Here is a 12926-nt window from a genome sequence, read left to right as displayed (position 1 = left end):
GGCACAGGCTAGTTGAAAGGGCCCTGAATTAGAATCAGAAAATTTGAGTTTAATATCTGACTTTATGTTACCCTGGTTAATACTCTTAAGGCTCTTCCTTTTTTTTCATTTGTAAAACAGGATTCATAGCGTCTGCCATATTTTACTAAGTCATTGTGAATGTTACATGAGATAAGGCAGATGAAGGAAATTTGGGGAAATATAAAATGCCATGCCTAGGTAATGGCATTATTATTAAATATCAGGTATTCTTTAAAGTGGGGCACACCTTACCAAGTTTTGCTGGAAATGATGAGAACAAACTGAGGAAGCTCTTGTGAATAACTCAATGGACAAGGAGATTAAGACTTTGGGTTTAACTTTAGTTTAATAACAAAAGTTCAATGTGTCTCACTAAATTGTCCCCAGAAATCCTACTCCTCAAGGATATTATGGCAATACCAGGGTCCCTGGTAATTTAGTCTACGCACTGAAAACCCTGGGCCCATGCCAATAGGGCTGACCCCCTCTTAATGGACACCACACCTCAGTTCAATATAAGCTTGACGTTCCATGAAATATTGGCTTTGTTTCCATACAGACCTTTAGGGACAATATTGATTTGTGCAAGAGAATTATTGGCCTGCACTTCCGTATTCTATCTAGCTAGCCATTGACAGATGTGCACAAGAAGCCATCAATTACTTAGGCCAAACTCCCTGGGTTTTCATTCTGCTCCTAATTCAGATTCTCCTTGGTAACCTGAGAATCAGCACACCTGACTTCCTTGCTGCCCTCACTTCTTTCCAGAGAACACAGCACAGTCTCCAAGTTACCTGTGCATCTGCGGTTTGAATGATCTGCAAATTTCCCCTTCCCACATTCCTGGACACACTGGGCTTCCAAGAGGAGAAATGGCCCTTCACAGCGGGTGCACTCACGGGGGCCTTGGCACTGGAGACAGTGGCTGTCACAGCCTGGAAGACACAAGTCAAGTCGACAGGAATGTGCATGGCTTTCCAAGGGGCTCCTCCATCACTCCTCGTGATGAGGCAGTACAACCCGGTGTGCTGAGCAAAGCATCAGACTGGGAGTCAAGGAGCCAGGCTTCCAATCGTGACTGCCGCACTTACCAGCTGGGTGACTTGGCACTAGTCACTCCACGTCTCTGAGCCTCAGCGTTCTCTCCTATAAAATGCAGAGAACACACTGCCCCACCCAGTTCCTTGGATAAAGGTCAAATTACATAATGAAAAATACTATGCAAACTATAAATTGACAGATATCAGCCATTATCGTTATTAGTAACTAGTCCTTGACTCCCTGCACTGCTTCACTGAAGGGTCAATCTTTCCTGACTAACCTGGTCGGTCCTCAGGGTATCACCCAAGGATGCTCCCGGGAATGCTGCCTGTGCACTTTGGGTGGGCATTCCAGGGTGTGAAGATTTTGTGGCATTAAAGTGAGGCTGAAGGGGGTACTGAGGCAGAGAAAGACGACGGTTAGACATACGGTATTGGGAGGGTCGTGGGAGGGCAGATGGTGGGATAAGACATTCTTTCCATGTGCTCAAATGACGAGAGCATGCAGACCTCTCAGTCTGGAGCACAGGACTGTTCAAGTTTTAAAGAAATCCAAAACTAATGGTCAAACCATATCTGTTTGTGTGGCCATATACCTCCAAGATTCCCATGTGGATTTCAAATTTAGCAAATGTTGTACTGGGGCATGGGAGAAGGAAAGAGCGGACATTTGCATTAGAACAAAGGAAAACTCTTAGGAAAGAAACAAGAAATTGGATAAAAAGCCAGAGAGGAATCTGGCCACAGGCTCCTTCTCATGAGGAACAGTAAAATACAGAGGGGGCAGAAGCCTGGATGAGCACAGAGCAAGGGCTCCAGACACTTACTCTTGCAGAGGCCTAGGTCCCGGTAAAATGATGGTGAGCAGTGCTCCACACAGGCCCCGTCCTGGAGAACATAGCCATCCATGCACTGCAGGCAGTCTGTCCTCAGAGGCCCGTGACACGCATTGCAACTCCAGTCACACTCTAGAAAGAAAGTTCCTTCGATCAGCTTCCTTTCTGTCCAGCCTCAGCCCCAGAGACTAATTTATGAGGACACTGGCTGCAGCTGCATGGGGTGAGTGAGGACAACAGAAGAGATGGATAAGTGAGCTCTAACAAGGCTCTGCTTGTAGTAGCCCGAACGCCTCTCTGAGGTTGAGCGTTTCCTAATTACGTTAGACATGGTGCGTACAAGGATCGCTCCTTCATGCAAAGCCTGTTCCAGGGAGTGGCCTATTTGCTCCCACAAACCTCATCTGACCTCCTCCAAATGCCAATAGGTAAAGGATGTCAGAGACTCAACGAAGAATGCATCTGCTCTCTCCACTGACACCGGCCACGTGACTCTCTTCCTCTCAAAAATCAGGCGTTGACCAGCACAACAGAAAGAACCAATGACATTAGACTTACAAGGGGTGTAAACGAACTGTCCAGAAATAAAGGAGTTCCTGAAATAACAGATCTCATTTAGAGCAGAGCTGACTCCTTCACATGTTCATTCATTGAACAAGCACTGATGGGATGTATGGCCCTGAACCTCGTGTGGCGGGTGTAGACCCTGCCCTCAGGAAGTTTATGTTCTAGGGGCTCCCAGCCTTAGATGCACACTCAAGTAATTCAGGGGGGTGGTTAGAAATACAGATCATCAGGTTCAACACCAGAACTACCGAGTCAGGCCCAGGAAGACAGGGTGCTGCGGCTACTGTTTTTGTCATTGTGATTATGCTAGTTGTTGTGGCTGTCGTTCTGATGGCCCAGGCAATTTGGACGGGCGATTTTGCAGTCATAAAATGCAGAGTTCTAGCTGGTAAGGTTAAGTCCTTCGTGCATGGAAGACGGGACAAAATAGCAGGATTAAGTACTTGGTTTTTTTTTGGCGGTACGCGGGCCTCTCACTGTTGTGGCCTCTCCCGTTGCGGAGCACAGGCTCCGGACGCGCAGGCTCAGCAGCCATGGCTCACGGGCCCAGCCGCTCCGCGGCGTGTGGGATCTTCCCGGACCGGGGCACGAACCCGTGTCCCCTGCATTGGCAGGCGGACTCTCAACCACTGCGCCACCAGGGAAACCCTAAGTACTCGTTTTTGAAGTCAGGTAAATCTGTATTCAAGTCGTGGCTTTGGCACTTTTTATCTGCATGTCTTACACACTTTCCTTAAGCTTTTTGAGCCTCAGTTTCCTTATCTGTAAAACAGGGATAAGAATAGCACCTATTTCATAAGGCTACTGTGAAGATTAAATGGAATAATGAATTTAAGGAACTCAGCACAGTGCGTGGCACACAGCAGTTTAATAAATGTTTGCTGCTGAACTGGTTTCCTTGGAGAACGTATCTCCACTCGGCGCTGCCTCACCCCACCGTCCCTCTCCTCTAAGAAGCTGGGGAAACCTCTCATTAGTCACCTTTCTCTCTTCTTTGATGCAGTAGTTCTAAGTCCCAAAGAAGCAGGTAACTGTGCACGACGGTACACGTGCTTCCAAGAAGATTTATAAAGTTAATCTCACTCATTTATTTGACTGAATCAGTCCTGAGGGAAAATGACTAAAACAGAGCCTTGAAAACTGCCAGCATAGTTATGAAATCATTTACAACAGGGAGGATTTGTGATAATCTTGTTTTTCACCACAGACTGACAACCACTGGTTAGAAGGGAAAAACTAGAAAAGGTTCTGTGGTCTTGAGCACAGCAGACCGCCTCAGTTAACAACCAAGTACAATTTCTCGGAATGGAATGTAAGTAATTTTGCAAAACCTTAAAGCACCCCAATTTTACTTGACAGATGTCTGACCTCCATCTCTGAGCCCTAGCTTCTCTGGCAGAATTGGAAAGGTCGGAGGGGTGGGTGGGTGGGTGGGGAATGTGGAATGGAGGAATGGAGAAGGGAAATGGAACAGAAGCAAGGGAAATCCATCCTTTAATTCTGTCTTTCCGCTTGCTGGGTCCTGCCATTTGAAGAGCATAGGCTCCAATAATGTTAAACACTGGAAAACAAGGTAAAAGGTAGTACTCGGTTTTTGACAATGCTTGCTTATAAACTCCCGGAGGACAGGGGCTGTGTCTTCACTCATTAAAGTATGTTAAGCAAGAGATGAACAAATCAGACACAACGCCTGTCCTCATTAAGCTTAGCGTCTGGCAGTCTAGAGCTGTAAATGCAAATGCCTACAGGGCCCAGGAAGGCGATGTAAATCTTTTAAATAGGGCTGGTGTGATAGGACAGGGAATGGTGGGCACTGTGGTACCCTTAGGAGATCATGTTCAACCCAACAGAGACGACAGCTACTCATCAACCTACTGCTGCACTGTGGCAATGCAAACCCAGTACTGCCAAACCTTCTGACTTTTTCAAAAGAGACTGAAAAATCTCAATTTTTGTATGTGAAGTCTTCTGATGTTTAAAAGGCAAAGAATTAAAAATTTTAAAACGCTGTTAAATTCAGTGGATCAAAAAAAAAAAACCAAAAAACAAAACCACAGACCCCTGTCTTGGATTAAATACAACCTGAGGGTTTCCAGTTTGCCATCTCTGGTCTAGTTACTAAGACCTGGCATAATATCTAGTACATGGTAGATAGAGAAAAAGATTTGCTTAATACATACATACATACATAATGACTTTTCATCAGAGAAAGTCTAAACATCTGATGACAGTATTTTCCCAATGTGGGAGCAGACTTCTCTAGTAAAGGGGCATCGACAAGTAGAAGACTCGTGCAGTTCTGGAAAAGCTTTACCTTTGCATGTCTTGGTGGAGAAGTCAAGATAGTACTGTGGGGCACAGCTCTCATGCTGACAGTCTCCAAAGAGCAGGACCTTGTTTGGATCTCGGCAGGAGGTACAGCTGGCCTGTGAATCACAGCTTCCACAATGTGGGTCGCATGCTGAGCAGATAGGAAAAGAAAATGACCAGATGATTACAATTGCAAATACTGAAGCACTGGTCAAACCTAGACAGATGCTGCAAAGCAACAGAGCCTCCCTCCAACCTATTTTTTAATCACGGCTCAGAACCCTACCCTGCGATCAACAGAAACAGAAAATGTTAATCTTGTTTTCCGAAATCAAAGAGGGTAATTTTATTTTCCAGAGAAGATAAATTATAAACCCAAGAACAGAAACCCCACATCCAAACTGCCCTGCGACTCAGCAACAGGATTAATTTATACTTATTTCAAGATCTCTGGAATAATAGTCCTGAGTGTTCTTGGAACCTTGCTTCTTAAGGAATCAGGGCCCCTACAGTTTATGATGTAGATTCAGATTTTTGTCTGATACCAAGATTAAAATTAGGCAGCAACTTATTTTGGAGCTCAGGAAATCCCATATTTTAAGATACGAAGGACTTTAAGGTGACCTGGCTTACTGACTTACTCAGTTGTAATTCTTAGCAGTCACTTAATTTAGGCATTCAGGGATGATCTCCAAATCCGGTCATGCTTCCATTTCTGCCTAATTCAACAGCTAGCATTTCTCCATTGACTCAGTTGTTCATGCTAGAAACCTTAGAGTCTCTCCTGGCACCTCCCTTTCTCTCACTCCTAATTCAATGACTTACTGGATCTTATTTGTTTGAACTCTCCTATATAATTCTCAGAACTTTTTGCTTTTCTCCATATCCACAGATGCCAATATGTCCAAGCCATCATCATCTCCTCCTAGACCACTATCATAGCCCCCTAATTGGTTTGAGTCCCTTGCATTCTATTTTCCATATATCTGTAAGAGTGATTTTTTAATTCATACTTCTCAGGTGTCAGAGGACCCTTTCATCTATGAGCTCATATCTTTCTTCAGGCCTGGAAAAATTCCAGCCATCATTTCTGTAAATATTGCTTCTCCATCATTCCCTCCATTCTTTCTACCTAGAAATCATAATACACATATTGGAATCCTCTCAATATAATCTCCAAGTCTCTTGTCTTTAACTCTTATTCATTCTTCAGCCTCTTCTTCAAGAAGGACTTCCCTGACTCTCCAGTCTAGAACAGGTCTCCCAGGTACTGTTCTTATACCTTTCATTCATGCCATACATAAAAATATTCAATTTCAGCGATTATTTACCACCTGTATCCTTTACAGCCGTAAGGTTCATGAAAGTGAAGACGAGGTTTCTGTTGTTCCTTGCAATAGTCCCCAGCACCTAGCTGGTTATCTGTAATTTTGTTGGTGTTCAATAAATACTTGCAACATAAGTGAAAGAAGCCAGATTTTGTAATTATATATACTCAAGCACTAGCATCTCTGCCTCCCTCTAAAATTTTCTCTCAGCATGTGTCAGAGGAAAAGTCTAGAGAGTGATCATGTGAGTTTTAGTGCTAAAGGATATCAAAGTGTGTGGCACAGTGCAGAAAAATGACCTCCCTCTAAAATAAAAAGAAATTCCTTTTGTTTCACCTACAAGAAAAGCCATTGGTATAAAATATTTGTTAGAATATGTAGACTTGTAATTAAAGGTCCTAGGAAAATTCTAGACTGGATTTTCAAACAGTTTGAAAATATTAGAAAGAATATTTTTATTGGAAACTTATATGAGACTAAACTTTTATCCTTTGGGGAGGTAGGATTTCTACACATGTTGTATCTTAATTTTGCCAAAGGGTTTGAAAAAACCCTAAATATAAACTAGTGAATACAAAAATGAAGTGGGGTCTACCAGCTGTAAGTGGATTTGAAGATGGTTGAAATACATACTCAGAAAGTTGTCAGTAAATCTTTGTAATTGGAAATGAATGTCTTTAGTAGAGTATCATGATGAAGTTTTAATTTCTTAGTTGGCCAATATTTTTATTAATTACTTTAATGAAAACAAAGAAATTATGCTAATGATATTTAAATATGACACATACACTTACATAGGATACACGCAGAGTTAAGTTTCACCAGCTGAAAGAAAAACTTAAACTTATTTTGGCCCATTGTATCAATAAACTAATCAGACGAAATAAGCTAAACTGTAAGTAAAGTCTTGCATTTATGTTCTATAACCAATTGTACAAACAGAGGGGACAGAAGGCCTGTTTAGAAAGCATTATTATAAAAAATGATCTAAGAATCTTAATTGATTGAAAGCTTACTAAAAGTTGACATGGTTACTAAAGAAACTAACACAATCTTAAACTGAAGAGCCTTCATGTAACCTCAATGTCAGCTGGACGCCCTGCTGGACATGGAGCTGCAAAACAAGGCCCCTGTACTGACAGCTGAGAGTTTCTTGTAGTTTACTTCCTCAAGCTTCTGTCTGCCTCCGTGGTCTTGAATCCTTCCATGAAGTCTCATTCCCAAAGCATAACTCAGCTCCTTCACTGACTCCCAAAAGAAATGGGGTCCCGCCGAGCATTTGGAAATGTTAAAAGACTATATGGAGGATTTGGAGGGATGCAGTGGTGTCACACTAAGAAGCAGGGGGCTTCCATCATTTCTCTTCGAACGCTTCTTCCTCTTTAATCGAACCCCTCAGCCGTCTCCAAGGCAATCCCCAAGTGACCTTGTCTCACTCAAAGTAGTTCTGCACATAACCAAACCCCTTGGGTTCTAGCTTCCCCATTCAGAGGAGGGTGGGTGAGGAACCTTTTCTCCCTCTTACAATATTCAGACCAGAGGGTATTAGTCTTACTGCAGTCACGTTGGTGTGACAACGTCTGGAATAGCAGGTGCAGCTCTCCGAGGTCAGTGACCCCATGGAAAGAGCTAAGAGGACAGTGAAGAAGGGGCCGAGGGGACCAGAAAGCAGTGAGGGAAGCAGAGATGTATTGATACTTTAAATATCGTTCATTGAGGAGGAGGGAACCTCACAGCCTATGACGCCCCGTCTCCCTCCTGACCTCTGAGACGGTCCCCCCTTTCTGCTCAATACTCCACTGACTCCAGTCCTGCTCAGAACAGAGAAGTCCAAGCTAATGTCAGACTTCGGAAGGGAATCGTGTGAATGAGGGAGGAGCCATTCTACACTGCTCCAGAAGGAGGCTCTAGGGCTGATGAGAAACAGCCCTCATCCCCACCGATGCACCTGGCTTCCTTCCTCATCTGTAGCAGCCTGTGAAGGGGTGAGAGAGAATCTCTGCCCTGGGTGCAAGGTTGGCTCAGGTGCGCTGGAGTCTTCCTCCTACTCTAGGGCACTATGGTTTCAAGTACTGAGAACCTCATTTATCATCTCTTCTTGAAAGTTTCTTCTCAACTGGTTATCCTGAAATTTTAGAGCTCAGTACGCAATTTCTAAAGGTTCCTGTAATCAGAATCTAGACAGCTCTGAAGCTCTTACTTTCTTCTATAATATGGTTATTAATGCCTCCCCTTAATGTTGCTTATATTTCCTTAAAAGCCCTTTACTGCACAATTCCTAAAATTGTCAGGCCTATAATTGTCTATAATGATGAGCAGTAGAAAGGAACATTGTGAATTTTTTTAATGTATTAGAAACTCAAATAGCCCAACTTAGGGGCATACCTTATCTTACTCAGTCTTTGGATGAAGGAAACCTAAGCTTTAGCAAAGGACTAAAGTTAGAAGATGCTTAATTTAACTGAAATAGTCTATAAAATCTTATTTACATGGTAGCATAGCAAATGCATTTGTGCAGAGCAGAAGCTTCCCAGAAGAGAAATACTTCAATGCAACGTATTTTTTGCCACCTATAAGCCATATAAGGGATTCTGTTTTCTTCTTTTGAACTTTTATTTCTGTGATTCCACTGCAGTGAAGAGCCTCAAATATCTAAGTCACTACTTCTACACCAACACTCTTTTGCTCTTGAATAGAATATGCAAGTGTTTCATTCGTGTCTCTTGTGTTACAGAATCTACAGATTCCGGCAGACAGTTGATATATACCAAGCAAAGTTTTTGTTACAAAAGTAAAAAAAAAAAAAACCAAAAAACTCTTTTCATGGATCCAAAAGGGATTTTTATCTCTGGTATCTCAACAGATGATGCAAAATGGTAGGTTCCATATAACTTCATTTCAAATGCAAATCCTTGCAAGAATCTCCATCAACTAACAGTAATACCTACCTTTGTATCTATAAAACATAAATATCTTTTACTGCTCGATTTGCCTCTCATTTCACATGACGATGATGATAACAACAGTAGCTATACTGAGAGCTTATTCTCTGCTAGAGTCTGTGCTAAGTGCAATAACATTAGAGGTAGGCACTATTATAATCTCCCTTTTATAGAAAAAGGAAACTGAGGCCTAGTGGTTAATTCACCTGCTCAAGGTCACAAAGCTAGTTAAGTGGCAGTTAGGATTTGAACTTTAGTTACCTTATTCTAGAGCCCACGCTCCTAACCATTACTCTATAATTCCTTCAACATGGTACTTCCTAGGACAGAAAACTGAAATATCAGTACTGTATTTGTTAACTGTCATTTTCAAAATGAGAAAAGTATACCACAGTTTTTTGGCAACTGACACTTTACTGATTGAAATAAAGTAAGCTGCCTCAGCCTATTTCAAAACTGTTCCTTCATCTGTGAATCACTTCCTAATTTTTTTTCCATCCAGATTTGCCCTTGCCCTAATTTATCCTAACTCTGTTTGTGCATGACTCAGGTAATTAATCATATTTTAACTTATTTGAGAACTAAGACATCTATACAAGTAACTTTCATTCAAGACAAAATAAACTACTGTTTGGGCAGAAACTGAATCCTTTGTAGCATATCAAGCCTTGCATACTGTCAGTATTTAACAAATACATGTCAAAAACAAATTAAACCCAGAGAAGTGCTGAGGTTCAGGCCTTTATACTAGAATGAGCTCCACTCTCTGCTTAGGATCTTGGAACTGGATCACTGAGAGGAACCACAGGAGTAAACTAGACTAACAATTTTATGATTTTAATGAGATAACTAGAGAACAGAGAGGTTAAATGACTGACCCAAGAACACACAGCTCCTCTCTTGCAGAGGAGATCCCTAGTCCAGCACTTCCAATTAGGCCCATATCTGAGTTATAATCTGCTAATGGCATCCATATGCTTTGTAGATTCATTTTCTTTCTTTTCTAAAAATAAAGGCTACCGGGTGAAAATATGGAAGCAAAAAATCCCTGTTTCCTTCAATGACTCCAGAAGAGCAGGAAAGGAGAGAAAGTTCATTTTTTAAAACTTACGCTGACAATGGGCTTCCCTAGTGGTGCAGTGGTTGAGAGTCCGCCTGCCGATGCGGGGGACACGGGTTCATGCCCGGTCCGGGAAGATCCCACATGCCGCGGAGCGGCTGGGCCCGTGAGCCATGGCCCCTGAGCCTGCGCGTCCAGAGCCTGTGCTCCGCAACGGGAGAGGCCCCAGCAGAGCAAAAAAAAAAAAAAAAAAACTTACGCTGACAAGTGTGGTTGTCATCGAGATAGTGCCCTGGGAAGCAGGCAGTGCTGCAGGTGCCAAGATGGGACAGAACGAGGTCGGTGTCACATGAGGAGCAGGAGAAGGGTCCTCTGCCCCGGCAGGTTCTGCAGGAGTAGTGACATTCTGCAGACGGAAGAGACATAAAGAGAACCTATGAAGCCAAATTCCCCTCCAAAGCAGCATCCCAAGAGCCGTTAATAAAAGCCCCAGCCCAGAGAGCATTAGCTGGTCTGGTTTATTGCCCTACAGTGTGCTTCCTGCCTCTCTCTCTCTCTCTCTCTCTCTCTCTCTCTCTCTCGGGAAGTTCCAGCCTTCTCAGCTATTGCCCAAGAGAAGCTCATGGGGCACGGCAGCTCCTGTGTCCAGCACTTACTCACTTTTACAAGCTCCTCTCTCTGCGAAGTACCCAGAAGGGCAATCGGGAACACAGCGATCTTCTAGCAGCAGGTACCGGGCATTCTGACACCTCAGGCAGACGCTCCCGGTGTTGTCGAGGGCAGCTGCGCAGTGCTGGCACAGAGGATGGCAGTCTGGAGAGCACATGGGAGCACAGAGAAGGCACGGATGCTATGAACACAGCGTCTCATTTCTACACCAAAGGGTAAAAGGGACTGCAATGACCACTGTTGCAGCACAGATGGCTGGAGAGTAGCGCAAAGGCAGTATACATCAGTAAAGCAGAAGCTTGGGACCTGTACAGACTGCGTGTTTGAGGTTTTTAGCAAATGGCCAGGCCCAGCACAGCAACTGAGTTTTCATCCCTTTCCGACTGAACAACCTTCAGGTCCTAGGGCAGCATGTGATAGATACTTGCCAGGGGGTATAGAAAGAACTATCAGATAACAGAAACAGTTCATCATATCAGCATATCCCCCGAGAGCTCCCAGAACTTGGGTACCGTGTGCCCGTCGTTCACAGAGCTCCTAAGCTGTGCTCAGAGGCCCCACGAAGCTCATCTCCCCAGTGTGGCCTTCCAGAGTCAGCAAACCAGCCTCAGGCATTGGTAGAGGGGGGAATTAAGGTTGGTTGATAATAGAATTGGGGGGAAAGTTTAGTCTTTAACTAGAGGTAAAGTTACAAAGAGCTGAGTTGGAAAGTCATTTTCATGACCTGATACACAGTTCACAGAAGCTGTTGTATCAGTTGTGATTAAATCTATAGGGCAAATTATCTGGGATGGCCAGCACTGTCTCTTGTTCTCACCCGTGTAAGAGTCATCCTTTAATTAAAGAACTTGGTTGTATTCAGCTCCCCATATAGGTGAAAAGCCCTCTGTCCTACCTTAAGTGGTAATAATGCTTCAAATCCCATTTACCATCCTCCATCCCAAAGGTGGAAGAAAAGCCACAAATCCTGAATTACCCCCCAAAATGAAAAAGGAGTAAAGACCTAGGAAAAGAGAAGAGACTTCTGGTTATAGGTCCTGTCCATCTTCCCCTGTAGGATTCAAAGCACTGTTTGCACTTGCTAAAACACCATTCAGCGGCCACATAGGTCTTGTTTCATCCCAGTCTTGTAGATAGTGATTTCTAGCAATATTTAGACTAAAAAAATCCTTGTCAATAAAACAGATTACCTGTCCTTGAAATCTGTTAAAACAGGTCTTTCTCTCCATACCCTCAGTGATACACTTTCTTAATTGCTGATCACCTGAGACGTGTTCTTTGCCAAAGAAGAGATCTCAGTCCCATACCCAGCGCCCACTCGTCCGCATGAGAAGCCTTTGAGACCTCTAGCCATTCCAGAAGTTGAACCCAGAGTGTCCTCCGCAAAAATCCTCTTTTAGCAGCACACAAGTGAACAGGCCCCGACCTTTCTCTGAACTTCAGGAGTTTCAAATTACAGGCCGCCTTTTGCCAATATTAGAAACAGTTCTTGATATCCGAAGAGGCAAATTAATCCCCATTATAGCCCTTCAGTAAATTATAAAGGAAATGATGGCTGTATTGAGAGAAATCTGATAAGGAGGCTATTTCCCCCTGACTTAGTGTACGGTTTCCACACAATGCCAACCTTTTTGTTTTCCTTTTCCTGTGCTTTCCTCACAGTGCCAGGAGCACTTTGAAAGTTCCTGGGGCAGGTGGAGGTAACTCCGTTTTACGATTACCTTAATGAGTGGGTACAGGTTAGAACTGAAAACCCAGGAAACATGACTGATGCAAGTCTCCATTATTTGAAAAGTCTTGGCCTCTTCCTCTTTAAAGCCACTGCTTACAGAGAGTGTGGGGCTCCGGCATGCGTCAACAAGATCCGCAGGTGTGCAGGGGTCTAAAAACTGGTTGCAGCTAACTGAGGCTTTCTCTAGTGTACAATTAGAGGAATGAAAAAGAATAATCACCAAGGGGATGCTTTGAAGAGAAAGTAAGCAGATCTCTGGAATATTGTGTGGGTACAATAAATAAATATTCATGGATTTGTCCGATCATGGGGATCTCTAGGAGCTGTTTAAATGAAGCGTGTGATGTATATTAATTACTTCTGAAGGCACCTAGAGCTGGTTTATGGATGTTCCTTCCCGCTCTCACGGCAGCAGCTTTGA

The 12926-nt window shown here is 43.4% G+C and overlaps 1 protein-coding gene across 2 annotated transcripts in view; it reads right to left on the bottom strand.

Moving 5' to 3' along the window:
* Positions 1 to 12926, bottom strand: part of FRAS1 (Fraser extracellular matrix complex subunit 1) — a 465438-nt gene that overhangs the window by 161529 nt on the left and 290983 nt on the right. For both annotated transcript variants that reach the window (XM_030877950.2, XM_060299521.1), the window contains 5 exons: positions 10765 to 10917; positions 10364 to 10510; positions 4779 to 4925; positions 1889 to 2029; positions 816 to 956 (listed from right to left, as the gene is read on the bottom strand). In XM_030877950.2, the coding sequence (XP_030733810.2) occupies positions 816 to 956; positions 1889 to 2029; positions 4779 to 4925; positions 10364 to 10510; positions 10765 to 10917 (729 nt within the window). The remainder of the gene's footprint in view (positions 1 to 815; positions 957 to 1888; positions 2030 to 4778; positions 4926 to 10363; positions 10511 to 10764; positions 10918 to 12926) is intronic.

The sequence above is a fragment of the Globicephala melas genome, chromosome 5, assembly GCF_963455315.2.
Source record: "Globicephala melas chromosome 5, mGloMel1.2, whole genome shotgun sequence".
NCBI classification, from domain to species: Eukaryota; Metazoa; Chordata; class Mammalia; order Artiodactyla; family Delphinidae; genus Globicephala; species Globicephala melas.
The sequence above is the reverse complement of the archived record's forward strand: the minus strand, read 5'-3'. Positions and strand labels throughout refer to the sequence as shown.